The 20,129-nt window shown below is 46.2% G+C and overlaps 1 protein-coding gene across 1 annotated transcript in view; it reads right to left on the bottom strand.

Annotated features, from left to right (window-relative positions):
• Positions 1 to 7,792, bottom strand: part of MTMR12 (myotubularin related protein 12) — a gene marked incomplete at both ends in the record, with an annotated part of 31,307 nt that extends 23,515 nt beyond the window's left edge. Inside the window, 2 exons of the mRNA XM_084278520.1 lie at positions 250 to 304; positions 7,733 to 7,792. Of these exons, the coding sequence (XP_084134646.1) occupies positions 250 to 304; positions 7,733 to 7,792 (115 nt within the window). The remainder of the gene's footprint in view (positions 1 to 249; positions 305 to 7,732) is intronic.
• Between the last annotated feature and the right edge of the window lie 12,337 nt (positions 7,793 to 20,129).

Raw genomic sequence — 20,129 nt, 5'->3', positions numbered from 1 at the left:
ACACCTCTCCACGCTCATCTTACCTGAAGATACTGTACTCTAAATATTTTTATTTTTTCTCTCACCTGTGCAGGTACAGATACTTAAAATGTTTCAGCCTGTGTGATATGTTACAGCAAAACCTCTGTTTTACTACTTGGGACACTGATATCACATGAGTGTATGCTGCAGACATGGGAATATTTAAATATTGTTTACATGATTTATGCTTTGCTATTTAATTCTAATAACAAAACAGACAGCAGTTACCTGGTAATAGGTGAGGATTTACTTCCTTTTCTATGTGTTCCTTTATGTGTACTTCCTAAAACAAGAACAAGTAGTTATTGCTTTGCAAAGTTCATACTTCAAATACATGCTGTCAACAGAGGCACTATTTCTCTTATGTCTCGCATTCTAGAAAACAGGCAAATTTAAAATTAAGGAAAAAGCTTTCTAAATTAAGGAGAATAAGTTTGCAATGTGCTCCTTCCACTAAAAGGTCAGCAGTCTACTAGCTAAATAAGAGTCAGTAATTTGACAGCCACAGTGTCAGCTACATGCAGCTGTGACCACAAAAAAGAAAAAGCATTATTTGTGTAAGTGACAGAAGTAAAGCATTACTAACACTTTTCATCTTCTCAACACATGTAAATGGGTAAGCATAAACTAAGTATTACAGCACCATCTCCCAGCATTCATTCATAAGCTTTTTCCACATATGGCTTAAGTATTTGTTTATAAGTTACACTTCACAGAAGTTTTTCAAGCTTCATCCTTCACCATCTGTTTCTGATTCTTACATGCACTATTTGCAATCAAAGTACAAATGTTACTTCAGTAATACTACCAAGGTTATAGGGAAAAGAACTTCAGAATCTCAGAGCAAGAGGTAAAAGCAGTCACAGGGTATCCTTTAGACCCAAACTGAACAAAACAAATTATGAAATTCTCAGTATCATTTATTCCATCCTTGAAGCACTGAGAGTTGGGCTAAAACCTCCAGCTAAAAGACTATTAAACTAGAGGACACGCTACACCCTTCCGGCTCAGCCAATTCAGAACTTCCTCCTCCAAGTCCCAATCACTGCACATGCACTTTCTGGAACAGCACTGGTTAACTGGAAAGCCCCCTGTGGCCACAGCAGTAAGCAAGCTAATTTTAGGTTGTCACCAGCATCCAGAATCAGATACTGCTTACGTCTCCTTTGACTACTTGCCTTGACTTGCAATAAGAGTTTTGCTGGATGATGCACAGAGAAACAAAAGCCCTTGAGAGCACAAAAATAATTCCCCAGTGCTGCTCATATAAACAGTTGCTCTCAACACTCACGAGACCCAAACCAAAGCTTGAAGGATGCAAGAAAATGTAAAACCACCAGGAAACCACGTCATGAGAACAGAGACGTTCAAGAGAGGTTGAGGAGGTAAAGGTTGTAAAATGAGAGTGGTCGTAGTGCAAGGAAAGAAATCTGCAACAACAGCTGGCAACTACCACAGAAAACACACAGTTTTCTGCCTTTGACTTCTAGGCCTGGATGCTGCACATAAAACTTAAAAGTTCATGCTTGTCAGCTAAGTTACTGTGCAAATGTGGCTCAAGCTGAACACTACTGCATTCAGGGAAGAAATACACACTTTTTCCACATGTGTTGTCCCTTCACCACTGGTGGCTGTAAACCAAAATTAGGCTGTGCTAGCCTTTATAGCTACGCCTTCCATCACTGCTCCTGTGCAATTGAATGCAACACTGCTCACAAACTATGCCAGTAATCATTGCTACAGAGCAGTCAAGCAGTATACTAACTAGTTGTTGTTTTCCCAGTAACTTCTACCATAGGAGAGATCTTAAAGCACATAGAAACTAACTACTATTGATGTACACACGCTGCTTGAATGTTCATCCTTATTGCTATGATTACCAGCTTAAGCTAGTGTTGGCAGGTAAGACCTGAGAAAAAACAAAACAGAACTGGACCCTAAAAGATTTCTTTGAGCTTTAATCCACTTGTTAAAACACAATGAAGCTTTTGGAACAGGTATATAGAGGCAAGTAATTGTGAACAAGTGTTCTGGGGTTTGGTTACAAGTGAAATTGTTCTCCTGTGATGCTATTTAATTAAAATTCTAATTCCTTTCAGGAGATAACCAGAGAACTCTGTCAAACACTGAGACAAGCTTCTGAAGCCCAGTTCCACTCTTTGTTGACAAAATCCCTCAGACCCTGAAATGCTTACTATAGGTAGAATTCCTATAAAGGTACAACTTCCAAGAGCTCTAGTTGAAAGTCAACATTCATATTCCTGTAACAGAATCATAAAAACCTTAAAGGTAGTTTTCATTCATTTGCACTGGAGGTAACTATATTCATGGCTTGCATTCTAGTTGAATACTATATTAAATATAAAATATATTAAGTGCTGATAGTGTAACATTTTATATTTTCTCTTTTAAGGGAGAAAGTAAAGAACTTAATTTTTCTTCATTAACTCACTCTCAATCAGTGTATCAATGTTATCTAGTATTTCTACTCTTTCAACTTTATTTTTCTCAGATTTCAGTTTTGGGGCAACACAATTCTTAGGACACACTTGCTGACACTAATCTGCATGCTCCTTGACACCCCTTTAATCAGTCATGCAGTTTGTACTCACCCACCCACTCCTTTTATCCCCGGGTTTGTCCACGGTGAGGTAATTTGGTTCAAAAGATCAGCTGGAAAGTCTGTGTTACTGCCTATTGTTAGCAGAACTGGCTCATCAACAGGTCAGACAAGCACAGGAACAGCAGAAGTGGAAGCAGCAGAAGTGTCTCCCTTTCCACAAGCTACTAAATCCACTCAGACCTCAGGAAACTTTCACCCTCTGACAATTTGTTCAAGTTAAGAATGTAAACGCTTTCCATATATGATCACTGAAAGCTACGCTATCTCTGGATAGGTATTTCTCCATCCATAGCTTCGCCACTCTGAATGCCCCTGGCAGCACCTTGACACTTCTTACTCAGGATACGACTCAAGAAACATTACTACTCACAATAGCTAGAAGCAGGATCCCACAGGACACCACACAAATGAGGAAAATTAACTTTGAATTACCTCAGAAGTGACAGGAACTAGAGACCTCGACTCTGCTGAAGGCTTTAGAAAGTCCTTAGAGATGCTGCCCACCCGCCTGCTTACTTCATGCCACCTTCCTTTTTACAGGTTCTCAAACAGTGGCAGGCAACACACAACAGCCCCAAATTACCACTTGTGAGGTACAGAGTACCAAACTACACCAAAACTGCAGGCTGACATGTCACACCATACTGATAAGTAATGCATCATCCTTGTTAGTTCAAACATACTTCAGCTGATAGCACTACCAAACCAGAAGTGCCAGGGAGGGATGACAACATACTCCTTGCAGATTCACTGCTTCAAGACAACACAACAGGGAAGCTGTTTTCCTTAAGGAAAGGCTCACCTCTTCTCACTTTTTACCAGAGCAAAGGGAACAGCTACACAGTTTGCAATACCCAGGGACTATATTCAGCTTCCACCCAAAAAACATATTTTTAAGGGGCTCATATTTCCCCAGTCTGCCTGGGGGGGGGTGACATCTCTTTCCCAAGTGTTGAAGCATGACAGCCACCATGTGTGAGACAGGAAGATCAAGTAACAATGACACTGTATTAAGCAGATCCTAAGAGTCAGGGCAGGAAAGGGATCCCAAATGATTCCTGCTCTTTGTCCTAGACCCTTGCCACAATTGAGAGCAATTCCCTGCCTCCTACTCCACAGGGAGATAAACTGTGGACAGAAAGTGAGTAAAAAGTGAAACACATTCCCTGTGAGCTAGCATCCAGATTATTCCAATCTTACTGGAGATACTGTTGGGTTTTTTTCTTTATCAGTATTAGAAAATATGTAGATAGACCCACTGAAACTAGATGCTGCTCATCACTCTCAGCAGACTGTGCATACAGCCCGCTGCTGCAAACAGCATGCCATAAAGTCTGAACCTACCTTTCCCCACAGTAATGTTTCCATCTGTCTGTAGTTGAACTAGAGGTTATTCCAACAGCAAAGCGCAAGATTTTTTAGTAAACATACAGGAAAAAACATTGTTTATTTGATTCAAGTAATGAAGGAACCAGCTATTGCTTACAGGGTTGTAAAAGCACTGGGTGAAACACACATTCTTCCAAGGCCAACAACAAAGAGTACTGATGTGACAACACAGAATATTGTAATTTTATTATATAGTTTTCCACAAACAATCTCTCCTAAGGAAAGCTCTAAATGACGGTGAGGCTTGCTAGCAACATTTCTTTATTTACTTACACCTCACTAAAAGACTAACAGGGCTGAAACAGATTTCTGAACTGTACATTTATCAGTTGTGTAAAACTACACACTCAAATATTTACAAGTTAGTTTGTGGTGCTCCAGCAAGCATTTCTGAGTAAAATAAATCAAACTTATGCCTAACAGTTCCACTGGAACTTCATGCAAAAGAGGAAATACCTGTGGACATGCTTAGCATATACTCTGTATTCATAAACAAACCACAATACACACTTTGTATTTTCTAAAGACTATTTCTTGGTGAAATAAGCATGACCCCATGCTGTATGCCATACAAGCCAGAGGAGACACTAATTACGCTTTAACAACAGTGCTGAAAATAGTCTCTAACAGCTGGTTTTCCTTCCTTTCATGGCTCTGTTATCCAATAGCTCATTAGATCATAGCTCATGTTTTCCATGTCCTTTTCATCTTCTATCCTTTCCTCCTTCCTTACATTGTCCTGTCCATCTCCTCTGACTTCAATGCCCAGCTCCCATGACGTCAGCCCACAGCCCAGCTGTCCACTTTGCTCACTCCTCTTCCTTACACCACTCTTCAATCCCATCACTTCAAATTGGAAGAAACCAATTTAGAAAAAAACTTTTTAAATCGATTGCTACAGAACAGGTAACATTGTACCAAGATTTAATAAGCAATTCATAGTGGTTAGGAGCTGTTAGCAAAGCACAAGAGGCATGAAAGTGGTTGGACTCAATGATCTTTAAGGTCTTTTCCAACCAAAACCATCCTATGAAAGTTGGCATCACAACTCAACAGCCTCAGGGGTTGTCCAGATTTCAGGGACAAGCTGCAGGAAGCAGAACAAACTTTTCTGAAGTTTAAAGGCTAATATATGACCTAAGATCCCTAAGAATTACCATGAAAAATTTAACTTTTAAGAAGGCATGCACACAAGGTAACATTAAGCTTCAAATCAAGTTTAATATCTCCTCAAATTAAGATTTTTAAGGAATCTATGATCCAGCTTTCTAGTCTTGTAAGTGTTTTCCATTTTGAAATGCTGGAGTTAGATATCAAAGTAATTCACTGCTTCTTGTTTCTGTGCCTCCATAGACAAATACTCCTCGTCTATGATCAGACCTGTCAAAACATTGACTTTATACCCTAGTATTCACCCCACTTCCTGCAGGGTAGCCAAGTCTGTCCTGAGGGGAAGTGTGTCACTAACATCAACATCCTACAGTCTCGCTCTAAACAGACCATTGATTGATCTGTGGTTCCATACAGCAGAACATAACTAGGTTATATTTAGTCAGATGTCAAAAATGCTGTTTTTCCAGACACTCTGGGGTTTCACAGCGGAAATCACTTCTGCTCCTTTAATAAACTGCATTTTCTGTTCACCCCTTACTTCTATATTGCCATATATTAACATGAATAAAGTTCCTGTTTCTCTTCATATTCAAACAAACAAACCCCCAAAGCAGTTTAAAGCTAACTTAATTCTGTTTTTCCCTTGGCATCACCTGTTGTGTTCCTCAGTTACCTAAGGACGGACTAAATATGGGGCTCAAACAAGTTTCAGCTCTGCTTACTGCATTTTCTTATTGTAGGGCTCCTCTACCATAGAAGCAGCAGCTTAAGTTTCATCACCTATCTAAAGTGATATTTTTAATCCTCATAAAACCCACTGAAGTCTTCAACTTCCTGTGTAACAATCCTATTTATGCACTTATAAGCTGTCAAAAAGCAACCAATACCCAACAGAGACAAGAGTTAAACGTGCTTTACTTGCTACTGCCATGAGTTGTCAGTTTCAGTGAGCCTTTGAAGGCGCAAAATTCTGTCACTGAAGCCAGGTCTGTATTTCACAGCTTCTACCACAAGACCCAAGTCTTTAAGTGCATAAAGCAGACCGTTAGAAGCAGCATGAATATGCAGAGGGAATGACTGCAGGCTCTAGTGGTTCAGGGTATTTCATTAAGAGCTTCATCCTCTAATACTAAATACCACCACTACTCTTCTTGCAGCCATCAGGTTCCTATTTGAAGAATTACATTACTGTAGTTATAACTACATTAAAAAAAAACAGTATTTTAACCTGATATCTTCCTGCACTACATGTATTTGACTGGTACTTTTTCCCACTGGCCATTTTTTTCAGCAAGCTTTAACCATCGAGCACGCTCACTTAAATGCTGAAGCGACTTGTTAAGAGTCCAACAAGTGAATCTGTCTTCCCAAAACTCAGTTCTTGGAGCACAGACGTTTTTGTATACTTGCATGGCATGTGTTTGTAAGGTGCAAGACTGACTTCACAGGGAGATGCATTTGCTGACTCCACAAATAACTGTACCTACAAATTACATCCAATTTCATTGTGCAATACAAGGAAGACAGAAAACTTTTACAGTAAAATGATGAAGCTACAAGTCACTGGGGCTGAACAACAACACATAAAACCAGAACTGCTACCGCAAAGGAAGGGCATTAGAATTTAAACAGCGCAGCTGAGCCAGGACAACTCCGCGTTGTTATTTCAGACTCAGTGAGAAATAAACCCAGCAGATTCTCCACGGTCCTATCAGTGTACCGTACGGGCAGTATCTGTACTAATTAACAAGATGAGTAAGAGACTTTTGTCTGAGAAGCAGCTCTCCAGAGAGATAAAATACGAAGAACTAGTGTGACACAGCTTATGAAGAACTATATAGGGGAAAAAAAAACCCTACAAATGGCTGGTTTTCAAGAAGATTGTTCTTCCTAGAAAACAGCTGTTCACCAGGAGTAGGCAGGAAAGAACACTGAACAGCGGCCGGGAGTCCAACATCGCGCTGTGAAGGGCAGAGCCTGCGAGACAGGGGACGGCAAGCGAGGGGATGCGCGGGCACCCGCAGCGATGTTGCGATGAATGCGCCCGGGAAGCCCCCCCCTCCCCCCTCCACAAGCTGGGCAGCCCCAACGGCAGGCTGACATCCAGTCACCGGCCCCCAAAACCAACCCAAGCCAAGAACCGGCGACACGGCGCGCCTGAAGCTGACCGGCCAACGCCGTTCTGCCGGCCTTCCCGGGAAGCAACAAGCACGACGCCCGCTTCCACCGCGGCTCCCGGCGCGCCGCCCCCGAAACGGCGCAGCCAGCCAAGCCCGCGCCAGCCCCGCTGCGGCCACAGCCCCGTCCCACGGGCGCGCCCCGAAGCTCCGCGCAGCCTCCCGCGGAAAATCCCCGCAGCGAAGCCCGGGAGAGGGGCGAGGGGAAGGGCCGCACGGAGGAGTCCGCGCAGCTGCCCCAGCCGGGCCCGCGCCAGGGCGCTGCGGGCTGCCCGCCAGCCCGCGGGACCGGAGCTGCGGCGGTCTAACAGCTCCCCTGCCCGCACCCCCCCCGCGGCCCCTTCCCCCGCACGGGGCCGCCGGAGCTCCCTCTCGCCGGGCGGCCGCGCCCGCCCGCCTAGCCCCGCACCTCCGGGCTGATGTATGACACGAAGGAGGGCTTGGCCGCCTTGGCTCCGCTGCCCAACATGGCTCCGGGCTCCTACTGTCCGTCTCTGGAGCCCGCGACGGCACCGGCCGGCGGCGACACCGCTTCCCGGGTCCTCTCCTTGGGGGGGGGCCGCGGTGGGGGAAGCCGGCGGCAGCAAAGCGAGCGACGGTATCCGGAACACGTGACCGCGACTCTAGCCCGCCCGCCATTTCTAGGGTAATGACTCCCCGCCTTGCTCATTCTCAATGGGCACAGCTGCTGTCAGTCACAAGCGCACCCTCTTCCTATTGGCCGGGAGGGGGCGTGCCTGGAGGAGGCGGGGCGGCGGCCGGGAGGAGGTGGAGGCCAATCGGGGCGCGGTCCGGCCCGGCCGCCGGGCGGCGGTGTTCGGGTGTCCTCGCAGGCGGGGTAGCGGCAGGCAGCGTGACCCCCCCACCCTACCCCCGGCCGAGCAGCCGCGGCCCCGGTCCGGCGCGGCTGCCTCAGGGGTGGGAGCGGCGTCCCACAGCGTCAGCGGCTGTGGAAGCACCTGTTCCTTCTGACGAGCACCCGCTTTTCCGGGCTTCGTGCCCGCGCAGGGTGGCGGCGGCACGCGAGCGGCGGCGGGGGTGCCGCCGCCCCCTCGGGTTCCTCCCGGGGGGTGTCCCCCCGGCTTTGCATCCTGCCCGCCTGTGCGCAGGGTGTGTCCTTGCGGGGGTTTGGCCCCGGCCGGAGGCCAGACACCCAGCAAAGCCGCTCCATCACTCCCCTTTTCAGATGGACAGGGAGCAAATACCTATGGAGAGGCTCAGGAGTTGAGATGAGGACAGGGAGAGATCATCCTGCAATCAGTGTCACGGGCAGAACAGACTCAGCACAGAATAAAGGAAAGAAAAGTAATTTATGACACTGCCCTGCATACCCAGTCATGATTTCACTCCCTTCCCCCCCCTCCCCCCCCCCCCCCCCATTGTGGCACGGGGAGGGGCAGGGACTGGAGGAATGGGGTTTTTGGTCAGTTCCTAACAAGTTGTTTTTCTTCTTAGCCAGGGCAGGCATTCCTCACCCCCTTCCCCTGCTGCACCGTGGGGTCCCACCCACGGCAGACAGTCCTCCACGAACTTTGCCAATGTGAGTCCTTTCCCACGGGGCTCCAGCTCTTCCTCAGCTGCCCCAGCCTGGGTCACTGCTATGGGGTGCAGCCATAAATCACAGAATGTCTGTCAGTCTCTCAGGCCCAGACAGCTCCAGCCTGCTCCCCCCCCGGGTCACAACTCCCCACCAGCAAAGCTGCTCCAGCTTGGGTCTCTCCACGAGCTGCAGGTCCTGCCAGGATCTTGCTCCAACGGGGGTCACCGTGTCTTCAATGTCTCCCCCTGCTCCAGCGTGGGGCCTCTCCACAGGCTGCAGGTGTGGTCTTGGCCTTTTCCATGGGCTGTGGAGGGACACCCGCTCCACCATGCGTTTCTCCAGGGGCTGCAGGGGCATCTTTGTCTCTGGCATCTGGGGCGCCTCCTCCCCTCCTTCCCTGGCCCTGGTTCCTGCACATTTTCATACATCTTCTCACTCCCTTTTCTGGGGGCAAAAAGCAGCTGCTTGCAGGTTTTTTCTCCTAATATGACTCCCAGAGGTGCTGTGACCGTCACTGATGGCCTCGGCCTTGGTCAGTGACAGGTCCGGCCTTGAGCCGGCTGGTGTTTGCTCTGTGGGGCCTGCAGAGAGCTTCTGGCTGCTTCTTGGAGAAGTCAGCCTGCAGCCCCCCTTCTCCATGAGAACCCAGCTATGCAAGACTATGACAGTCCAGCTCAGCTTTTCCTCTGGTGTGTGGATCATGGCTCAACCTAACTGGGATCCCACTGAATTTTTTTTCATTTCAGGGCAACGATGTCTTCTCACACCACAGGCAGGCTGCCCTCTCTGGCCAGCTCTTTGCTTGAGCCTTCACTGTGTTTAAATCCTCCTTAGCACTGTTCCTCATGTGGCCGCAAAATACCTGTGCTGTATCCCTGTAAATAAAACATAAGCAAAGCACGGAGATGCCGGGTTTTGCTTATAGTGGGAAATGTGTAAGGAAAATCACACAAAACAGGCTCTCCATTAAAATAACCCTCTGAAAATCCTCTAAGACCTGGCTGCTGGTAGACCCCAAGAAGTCCTCTGCCCAAATGTCTATTAAAGTGTTACAGCTGCAGCCTCCCTGGAATGTCATCTCTGGACACTGTATAATCAGAGCTGTAAATAAGTACCAGGTTTACCAGGTATCTAGGTTACTTTTAAAAGCTTAATTTCTATGTGGATACACAACAATGCAAATATTGTAAACTGCCTGTGGCATTACAGCAGCACTACCCAGCAATTTAAATGACGAATGGTTACCCAGGTGACAATTTGCATACAGAGTAGACTTTATGGAAATACTTTTACAAAAATAAAACACTTTTTACAAACTTCTGTAGACCATAGGATGTGAAAATCAATAACTCCTACAAATATTAATAAGCACTTTTCACATCGCTCCCCTCTTTTTCTTGTAATACTTCCCTTTTTTTACCTTGCTCCAAACCCAGACTTAGAAAAACTAAATGAGAACGAAAAAGATGCACATGGAGCATTTATAAAAATAAAAAGGAGTGACTGCTTTAATTCGGAAATAAACTAATTTCCTATTTTGATTCTCAAACTCAGGGAATGAGAGGTCATTTTGATTTAATAACCTTCTGTCTGAAAAAAAAAATCAGAAATTAGGTTTCTTTAGCAGTTTTACAATAAAGGCCTTTCTGGTGTGGGATCCCATGCAGAGGAGTTCTCACATTTCACTCCACAGCTGCTTCCACATCATTCCTTTACTTTTCATCTGACCTCAGCTGCATAGGTCAAAAGTACAGCCTGTGAGATTTCATTGGTGCAAATCTAGGGTGAGGGGAAAATTGGGGAAGATTTAATACACTCTCCAGTGTATCAAAACACAGAAAGAAAGAGAATGGCACTGCAAGAAAACCAGTCTTTTAAATCATCTGAATTTGCAGGATATAATTTACATCAGGATAACCTCCAAGCACACACTGAAGTGTACAGCAGACTAAAGCACAAAGCAGCTACTTGCTGTCATGGCACGTATCACAGAGGAAGGGATGTTTTGACACTGGGCCAGAGTCTTAAGTCCAATGGGAAATGCAAAAGGAGCTGTAATTCCCACATAGCACATGGGAATTTATTCTTCAACATCTCACCAGAAAAAGCCCCGCATCCCAAAAACTGGAATGCAATCGCTTTTCTGCAACAGCAAAATATGCATGTGGCCCCATGTCCTGCCCTGGTAATGGACAGGGAGAGCCCCTTCCTGGGGTCTGTTCCCCAGGCTGCCAAATGTGCTGGAGTAAATCCATTGCAGAGGGATTTAAAGCCCTTTTCCTGGAATTTAAGGGCCAATTCAGACCCCCTCCACTTCACCAGTGGAACGGACAAGATAAAGCTATCACACATGCAAATTAGCTTACCTCAGGTAAAGTGCATTTACATCCCAAAAGGCCAGCTGCAACCCACAGACACCTGTCCCAACAGACCTCAGAGCACGGAGGGTTTGGTTACCTTTTCTTTCCCCACAGAGACCTCTGTGCACCCTTCTACCTTCCTCTTTATGAAACTTCAGTGCCCATGGGCAGTTACCACAAACGCCAACTTTAGCCCACCCACCTCATCTCTGTAAGTTCCCCCTACAGACAGCAGAGGGAAAGAGGCTCCTTCTGAAGGTAACTGGAAATAAAGTCCTTGCTCAAAATCAGCCCCAAGAGACTGCCCAGTGCTTAGGGCATCTCATGAAATCAGCTTGGCCAGGCTGAAGTAGGTTTTTCTGAGTGTCACTACTGCCAACCATGTCTTTACACTCTGCCTGTAGTCATGTACTGCCTCTCTTTTGTGTATAATACCTGTTGTGTTATTTTCACATGCCCCTCCCCTCAAGCATTTTCGCTCTGCAGTGTTTCTCTGAATCAGCCCCTCCCTGTGAGGAATTAAGATGGTTCAGTGTTGTATCATTTGGGATTGCTCATCAATGCAAAGATTTTTTTTTTTTAAAAAAAGAAACCATTTCTGCAGCAAATTGAAGTTCTTGGGATGGTGCATTAACACAATCTGTCTTCCCAGGCTACTGATAAATGAGAAGTCTTGTTCCACTATGCTAGTGATTTTCTGTCCATTACAAAGTGATCTTATAAAACAATGTGATTTAATTTTGTTCAGTTTTAGATGTATGTCAATGACAGTCATACAAATGCAGAAAGGTAACACTTTTCGAAAGTCAGATTCTAGTTTGTCTGTGGTGGGTGAAGAACTGTGGTGGTTCAGCCCCAAGCAGTGGGTGAGCATCACACGCCGCTCGCTCATTCCAGGAGGAGAAACAGCCAGAGCCTTATACCAGGCTGGGGGATAAGCACAGTTTACTGACAAAAGCACCGTGAAAGGGGAACAGTAACAGCTCCTGGAAAATTCCACTCACACCCAGTGATAACACAGAGGTGCCTTAGTAACCTGATGGTAGCACAGAGTCCTGCTCAATGCAAGGACCAACCCAACACCAGGCCGCACTCAGGCTGCCCTAGAGGCACCCAGAAGCACCCCTCCCCAACCAGCCCCTCTTATTAGGGAGCAATGTCAGGTGGTGTGGAAACAGCCTGGGGTAACTCAGCTCCCCTGGGCTGGCTGCCTGGGGAGGGTAACTCTGGCTGGGCCTCAACCAGGACAAGAACACCTAGCATTTCACTGCCTCCATCTTATACCCATATTTTGTGTTCTTTCTGAAAATATAATCATGTTATTTACCTTTAAAGCTGTCTGCAGGGGAGAAACTCACTGACCAGCTCTGCTCTTCCCACCAATGGAGATGGCTTTGTTTAAAAAACGTACATGCCATAAATTTGAGTCATTCTTTGGGCTGAATTCTCAGCTGTGCCCAGGCTCTGTGGACACGGATGATGGAGGGCAGCCACAAAGGGTGTGTTTGGCCTTTTCTAATCAGTTTTCTCTCAGGGGTCCTCTTAACCACAACAGGTTGTATCTCACATTTTCTTTTGTGGCACTCCTCCTTGTCAGGATTACCTTGGCTCCGGGAAACGAGTAGCCTGGATTAAAGCATTATCCTAGGCAGCATCTGGAGCACAGCTGGCAAAGATAACTGAATATGGCTTTATACAATATTTTGGCTTCTCTGAGCCTGGGACTTATAACTTTTGGTGCCTTGGGAAGTCCCAACGGATCTTGGGTGGGCAGGGTACAGGTCACTGTGTGCTGTGGGTGCTTTGCTGCAGGTTGGGCCGTTGTAATGAATGAAGTGTTAAAAAACATTCCTTAATATTAAGCAAACTTGCATGACTACATATGAATTTCTAATCCCTGCTTCCTCACTTTAAAGAAAATAAAAGGAGGTTTTGCCCTGCCGTAGACCTGCAAAGGCATGGATGCATGCAGAGCTTAGATTCCAGAGTGACAAATCACTGCAGAACTCTGCAATTGTGCTCCCCCTTGGACCCCACACCACAGCTGCATCCATGTCTGGAAACAATGCATTTCGAACAGTGGCGCAGGTAGAGATTTCACTGTGGCAGCTGGAAAGAGAATCCACAGCTGCCATGAGTCAGAGTTTCTCATTTTCTATCCTGACAAGCTACCTGGGTGAAATGTGACGATTCTTCCTGCTTTGTGCTTGCCTGGGCACTGCCAGGAAATTGCCTTTAGGTGTAGAAATCTGGAAACTTGTGTAGCATTTGTATAACTAGTCTGACACTTCCCAGAGCCTCACAGATGGCTGTCTGTGCTCCAAAGGCAGGAGGTGTCCCTGAAGCATTGAGTTTCCCTGAGTATACAGAGATTGACCGTGCCCATGCATGCTGGGTCTGATGCTCACTATTTGTGTTGTTCAATCAAACAATTCAGTTTAGGGATTAGTATGAGACCACATTAAAGTAGCTGAAATCAGTATGCAAGAAATGTAGAAGGCTTAAGGTTAAGCTCGAAGTCAGAATACTGGAAACTATCAAATAAAAATTTGGAAATGAGGAATGTAGTGGGATATCCTTTGGGGAAAGGCCAGCAAATCAGTCTGCCTGTCAAGAGCCAGCAGCTGCCTCTACTTTACACAGGTTAAGATAATTTCCTGCAAAAAGTCATGTTATCTTTATGCAAATTAAAACAATTCTACTTAAAAAAAAGGATGATAGAAGAAGGGCTGTCTGTAGTCTAAGATGGTGCTTTCAGCACTGGATTCACAGTGACATTCACATCTGCCAGCAATCTCAGGTGTCCTTTGGGAGTTAGTTTCCAATCTTGGTTCTGAGATCATCCTTTAAAGTCTGGCACCTTCGTAGTGAACTCCCAGGTAAAATTTAGAGCTGTGGAAGATAACCATTTGTTTTCATTCTCACTTATTAGGTATATGCTCAGAGACTGTGTAATCATGTCCCATATGAAATCTTTATCTTTTACCTTTCTTGCAGTGCTCTTTCTTTACTGACTTTGTGTGTTTCCATTTTTCAAGCAGAGCTTTCTGTTCATGGTGAGAAGCCAGTTTCTTTGGGGAGGTTTTGTGTGAATTTCCCCCTGGAGATGGTAAAGCAGGTCTGTACCAGCTCTCCTGGGCTAGAAACCTCCAGCTCTGACTCCTGCACCATGCAGTGTCTCAGTCCTGGGACACGATGTACTCAGTTCCTCCCTGAAGGTGGTTAAAGAGATGCAATTTATTTCTTAAGTAAAGCCATCTGGGAGGTCCCATGTGGCTAGCTCATGACTCAGAGGGCTCACAGCAGTTCCTTCAGCAATAGCAACAGAGACCATTTCAATTTTGTGTCCATCCCCTAATTACTGAATGGTTTTGTTCTACAAGGGCTTTCCAAAGTTAAAGAGCAAACTGAAGTTTTAAGTCTCGCTCAAGTGATAATCTAGTTAGCAAAAGGCTGGAGAGCAGGGCCATGGGGATATCTCACCACTTACCAGGAAGGTTCATCTGCAGTTTGAGGCATGTAGTGTCAAAACACGAACACAGCAGAGCGTAAGACTAAATTAACAAGCACATAATGCAGAGTACCAAATGTTGAGAACACCCCCTGGATCAGAGTGTTTCTCTAGTCATAGAGTCACAGCTGTGAATTACATGTCTTAAACTTGAGGATGGGAACAAAATACTGCTATGACCACTGTGAAAATTGAGGGAACAAAGCACCTAATGTCTAATAGCAAAACTACCTCTGTTTCTTAGCTACAAGTGGGAGAAGAGGAAGTAACTAATAACTCTACTCACCCAAGGAAGTATGGGTATCAGAAGCAGAACACAGGAGCTAGGGAAGTTCTTCACACTTTTTTTATTTTTTAGTTCTCTTGTAAGCAAGAGAACTTCACTTGCTTATGGGTACACACAGACTTCTTTGTTGTGTGGTGAACCTCTTCCTTTTATTCTCCATAAGGCTGTGAACCCAAATTACTTCACGCTAGAGACTTCTCCTTAACAAAGGGTGAGCCAAAGCCCACCCCTAACAGGAGATAGTCTGTGACTCAGTTGGATGTGAAGCAGAGATAGATTGGGTTTTGTGTCTCACCCTCATGTATTTTCAACCTGCAGTCCAAAGGGAGGCTCTTAGAAAACAAGAATGATAAATGCATATATGGCCCTCTGTGGTGGTTTGACCCTGCCAGGAGGCCAAACCTCCACACCGTGGTGGAGGCTCCACCATGGTATTTTCCACAGGCTGCAGGGGAATGTCTCTCCCGCTTGGAGCACCTCCTCCCCCTACCTGCCCCCTTCCCTGGCCTTGGTGCCTGCACAGTTCCTTACATCTTCTCACTCCCTTCTCTGGGGGCAAAAAACAGCTGCTTGGGCCGGGGGGGGGGGGGGGGGGGTGTGTCTCCTAAATGTGACTCCCAAAGGCGCTGTGACCGTCACTGATGGGCTCAGCCTTGGTCAGTGGCAGGTCCGGCCTTGAGCCGGCTGGTGTTTGCTCTGTGGGGCCTGCAGAGAGCTTCTGGCTGCTTCTTGCAGAAGCCACCCTGAGCCCCCTCCTCCACCAGAACCCTGCCAAGCAAAACCACAACATCCTCCTGACTTCAAAGAACTTGAATTGACTCTCTGTCTTGGAATGAACCCCAGGAAAGACAAGATCCATCAGTCTGGTTCCACTGTTTCTGCAGGGGAAACAGTGGTAGGCATAGACAGTAGCCTCTTCTCTTTGTGAATTCCACATACAGACTTGAAGCTTTTGCTAATGGCATCTTGTCTCTTCTGTTCTGGGTTTTTTTTTAGCCATGAAAATGCTATCTAGTACATGATTGAAATAAAACCTGCTTGTTTTACTTTGCCTACCAGGCCCTTGACATAATCTTGGCTTTGATTTCCTAATGAAAAATGCATGTGTGAGTCAATAATCACATATCTGGCATACTGACAGAAGCCATCCAGCTAAATGCTGATGCTCTCATCTCCAGCTCCCATACAGCTACTGTAACTAAAAATTCTGGCCCAGCTGATTTCAGAAACAGGAATAAATCTCCCACTTAAGGAAACTTACATGCTCTTTACCAGAAAATAATTACATCCTTGTCTCTAAATGGGAGAGACATGGATTTGGTGGATGGACCACTTGATGGTAAAGAATTGCCTGGATGGTCATACTCAAAGACTTGTGGTCAACGGCTCAATGTCCAAATTGACCTCAGTGAGAAGTGGTGTTCCTCAGAGGTCGGTACTGGGACCAGCACTGTTGAACAGCGTTGTCAGAGACATGGACAGTGCAAGTGCACCCTCAGCAAGCCTGCTGATGACACCAACCTGTGTGCTGTGATAGCTGTGCTGGAGGGAAAGGATGCCATTCAGAGGGACCTTGATAAGGTTGATGGATGAGAACCACATGAAGTTCAACAAGGCCAAGTGCAAGGTCCTGCACATGGATCAGGGCAATCCCAAGCACAGGTACAGACTGGGTGAAGAATGGATTGAGGGTAGCCCTGGGGAGAAGGACTTGGGGATGCTGATTGATAAGAAGCACAGAATCACAGAAGGTTAGGGGTTGGAAGGGATCTCCAAAGATCATTCTAGATCAACCCCCGTGCCAGAGCAGGATCATCTAGGTTAGGTCAGACAGGAACATGTCCAGGTGAGTTTTGAATCTCTCTAGAGAAGGAGACCCCACAGCCTCTCCGAACAGCCTGTCCCAGAGCCCTGTCACCCTCACAGTTAAAAAGTTTTTTCTCATGTTTCCATGGAACCTCCTATCTTCCAGCTTGCACCCACTGCCCCTTGTCCTATCATTGGACATCACTGAGAATAGCAGCTCAACATGACCCGGCAATGTACACTTGCTGTTCAGAAAGCCAACCGTGTCCTGTGCTGCATCAAAAGAAATGTGACCAGTCAAGGGAGAGGATTCTGCCACTCTGCTCTGGTGAGACCCCACCTGGAATACTGTGACCAGCTCTGGGGCCCCAGGGCAGGGGCAGATTTAGATTGGATATTAGAAAAAAAAAAATTAATGAAAGAGTTGTCAGGGCCTGGAACAGGCTGCCCTGGGAGGGGGTTGAGCCACCATCCCTGGATGTGTTCAAAAAAAAGGGTAGATGAGGTACTTAGGGATATGGTTTAGCATAGGATGGGATTGGTTGGACTTGATGATCTTCAAAGGTCTCTTCCAACCTTGTGATTCTGTGATTCTGTGATAATAGAGACATGGAGCTGTTGGAATGAATCCAGAGGAGGCCATGAAGATGAACAGAGGGCTGGAGCAGGTATCCTATGAGGACAGGCTGAGAGAGTTGGGCTTGTTCAGCCTGGAGAAGAGAAGGCTCTGGGGTGACTTTATTGCAGCCTTCCAGTGTCTGAACAGGCCTACAGGAAACTGGAGAATGACTTTTTACAAGGGCAAGTAGTGATGGGACAAAGGGTAATAGGTTTAAACTAGAAGAGAGTAGAGTTAGATTGGTTATTAGGAAGAAGTTCTTTCCTGTGAGGGTGGTGAGGCCCTGGCACCTCTGCTTGGTGATGGCAAATGATTCTTTGATGTAGCAAATTTTCTAGAAGCAGCATATATTGTAAAAGAAATCTCATAACACCATGTATTCTTCCCTGTTAGTGACTTTGAATTACTAAAATTTTCTCTGGAATTGCTGTGGTTTTCAGCTCCACGTCTTTGGAAAGTTTCTTGACCAAACTTGGTAGAATTAAAACACATTCACACTGATGTCTCCATAGGAAATTGGCATGTCTGAATGTCAGGTGGGTATTTGGAACCTTTTGTCTCAGGGACTTCAGAGCTCACCTGTGCTTCCAGAATTCCAGAAGGTTTTTCCAAGAAAACAAAGTATTTTAAGGTCCATACTGCTGCTTATTAATGCCCCTGTGGTGGGATCATGGAGAAAATCAGAAAAGTGAGCGAACCTGTGGGTTGGGATAAAGGCTGTTTAATAAGTAAACCAAAAGTAAAAGCAAAACAAGGGGTTCATTCCTCACTTCCCATGAGCAGGCAGGTCCTCAGCTGTCCCCAGGAAAGCAGGGCTCCCTCATGCCTAACAGTGACTTGGGGAGACAAATGTGTGTGTGTGTGTGTGTCCCCACCCCACACTTCCTCCAGCCAAACCCAGCACAGACGCGTGGGTGACGTTTCCTCAGGGGGAGCACACAAAGCAGCAGAGGCTTGGTGGAAGTTTCTCATGTGGACTTTCTTGCAAATCCTTGGCTTTCTGGTCTGCTTTCTCTCACTGTGCCTCCCTGCTCCCTAGGAAGCATTTCAGCCCTGGTGCCTCCTCTCACAGGGGCTCTGAATTGGTCACACAGCTTGGAGACTGGCACATCATCTGCTGGAGGTCATGCCGGGGACATTAGTTAAAGCATCCAGCATCCTGGTTTATAATTTACTGCTGCCATATGAGGAATGCTTATCCTGAATGTACTGCCCTCAACCACCCCTGGCAGCAGCTGCAACAAGTTTCTTAAGAAGTGGATGCAAGAAAGCAGAAATGCATCCAAAACATCACCCTTCTGCTCCCAGTTATGACCCAGATGTAATCCCCTGACATGCTTTTTCTCAGGTCTTACTTTATAGTGCCTTTCTCAGGGCATCTTCCTCAGCAGGAAGCCTTACCTGGGAGTGCATCTGTAGCTCGTTTCTTCCTTGCAGACCCCCTTCCTCTTCCCCCAGTTACCCTGGACAAATCAAACCCACTTCTCCTGTGCCTACGCTGAAGTGTTTCATTCCTTCACCCCTAAAGTATTTCAATCTAATTTGTCCATGAGATAATCCTGACTGTGTGTCTAACCACTGCCCTCTTCTTACACACTAGCAGAGTTTTTATACTGGATTCTGCTGCCATAGCAACTTTGCTGCTTTTTTATCGTTATTTATTTTAAATTATTTTTAGATGCATTCTTTGGCAATAGAGAGGAGCGCTGGAATAGCTGAAACATGAGTTTTTTTCTTCGTGCATGTCACAGCAAGGTGGAAATCAACACTGCCTTTCCGAATGGAAGCTGCTGCTAGCGTCAGAGCGCTCTCTGCTGTTGTCAGCACAGAGGGACATTCCGAGTTAGTAGACCGGCTGAGCTTGTTATTTCCTACGTAAGACTGCTCTCTCCTGTCCTGTCCTGTCCTGTCCTGTCCTGTCCTGTCCTGTCCTGTCCTGTCCTGTCCTGTCCTCTCTCCTCTCTCTTCTCTCCTCTCTCCTCCTCCTCCTTCTCCTCCTCCATCTACTCTACTCTACTCTACTCTACTCCACTCTACTCCACTCTACCTCTTGCTGCACAGCGTTCATTTTGATTTCAAGTGACTGGAGAAGTGTGCACACACTCCCCAACATTCTCCTCTTCACTCACATGTAAGGGAACAAGGCACAGACAATCGGTGTCCAGTTTTGCCTGTGAAGTGCGATAGATGGATGGCAGGTCAGTCCCCTCTCTTCATCTCTGTCTTCACCTTTCCTCCCAGCTCATTTGCAGGGACATTTCATGTAACATTTGGCTCAGACTCCTCCATTACTTGGCGCTTCTTTCTTCTCCTGACTTTTTGAGCTGCTGCACAGGTAGCAAATTATGTACTGGACAAGGTCTTCTCTGGGCACAAAGCTGAGCCTTTCTCTTCATTGTCATAAGGGGAAAGTCACGTACACCATGTCCTGTTCAGTGTATTTATCAACAATTTTGATGCAGGAGTTGAATGCACCATTAGCAGATTTACTGAACAACACCAAACCAAGACTTGTCATTGGTTCTCTCCAGGGACCAGGGGCCTTGCAGCAGGATCTGGATAGATTGCAGCATTGGCCTGTGATTAATGGAGTGAAATTCAACCTGGATTCAGATGGAGTAATGTTGGCACAAGTGTATAGAGGGGGAGAGGAGTGGCTGGAGAGCTGCCCTGCAGAAGGGGAT

The sequence above is a fragment of the Gallinula chloropus genome, assembly GCF_964237585.1.
Source record: "Gallinula chloropus genome assembly, chromosome: Z".
Lineage (NCBI taxonomy): Eukaryota > Metazoa > Chordata > Aves > Gruiformes > Rallidae > Gallinula > Gallinula chloropus.
Note: the sequence above shows the minus strand (reverse complement) of the source record. Positions and strands in the feature narration are given on the sequence as shown.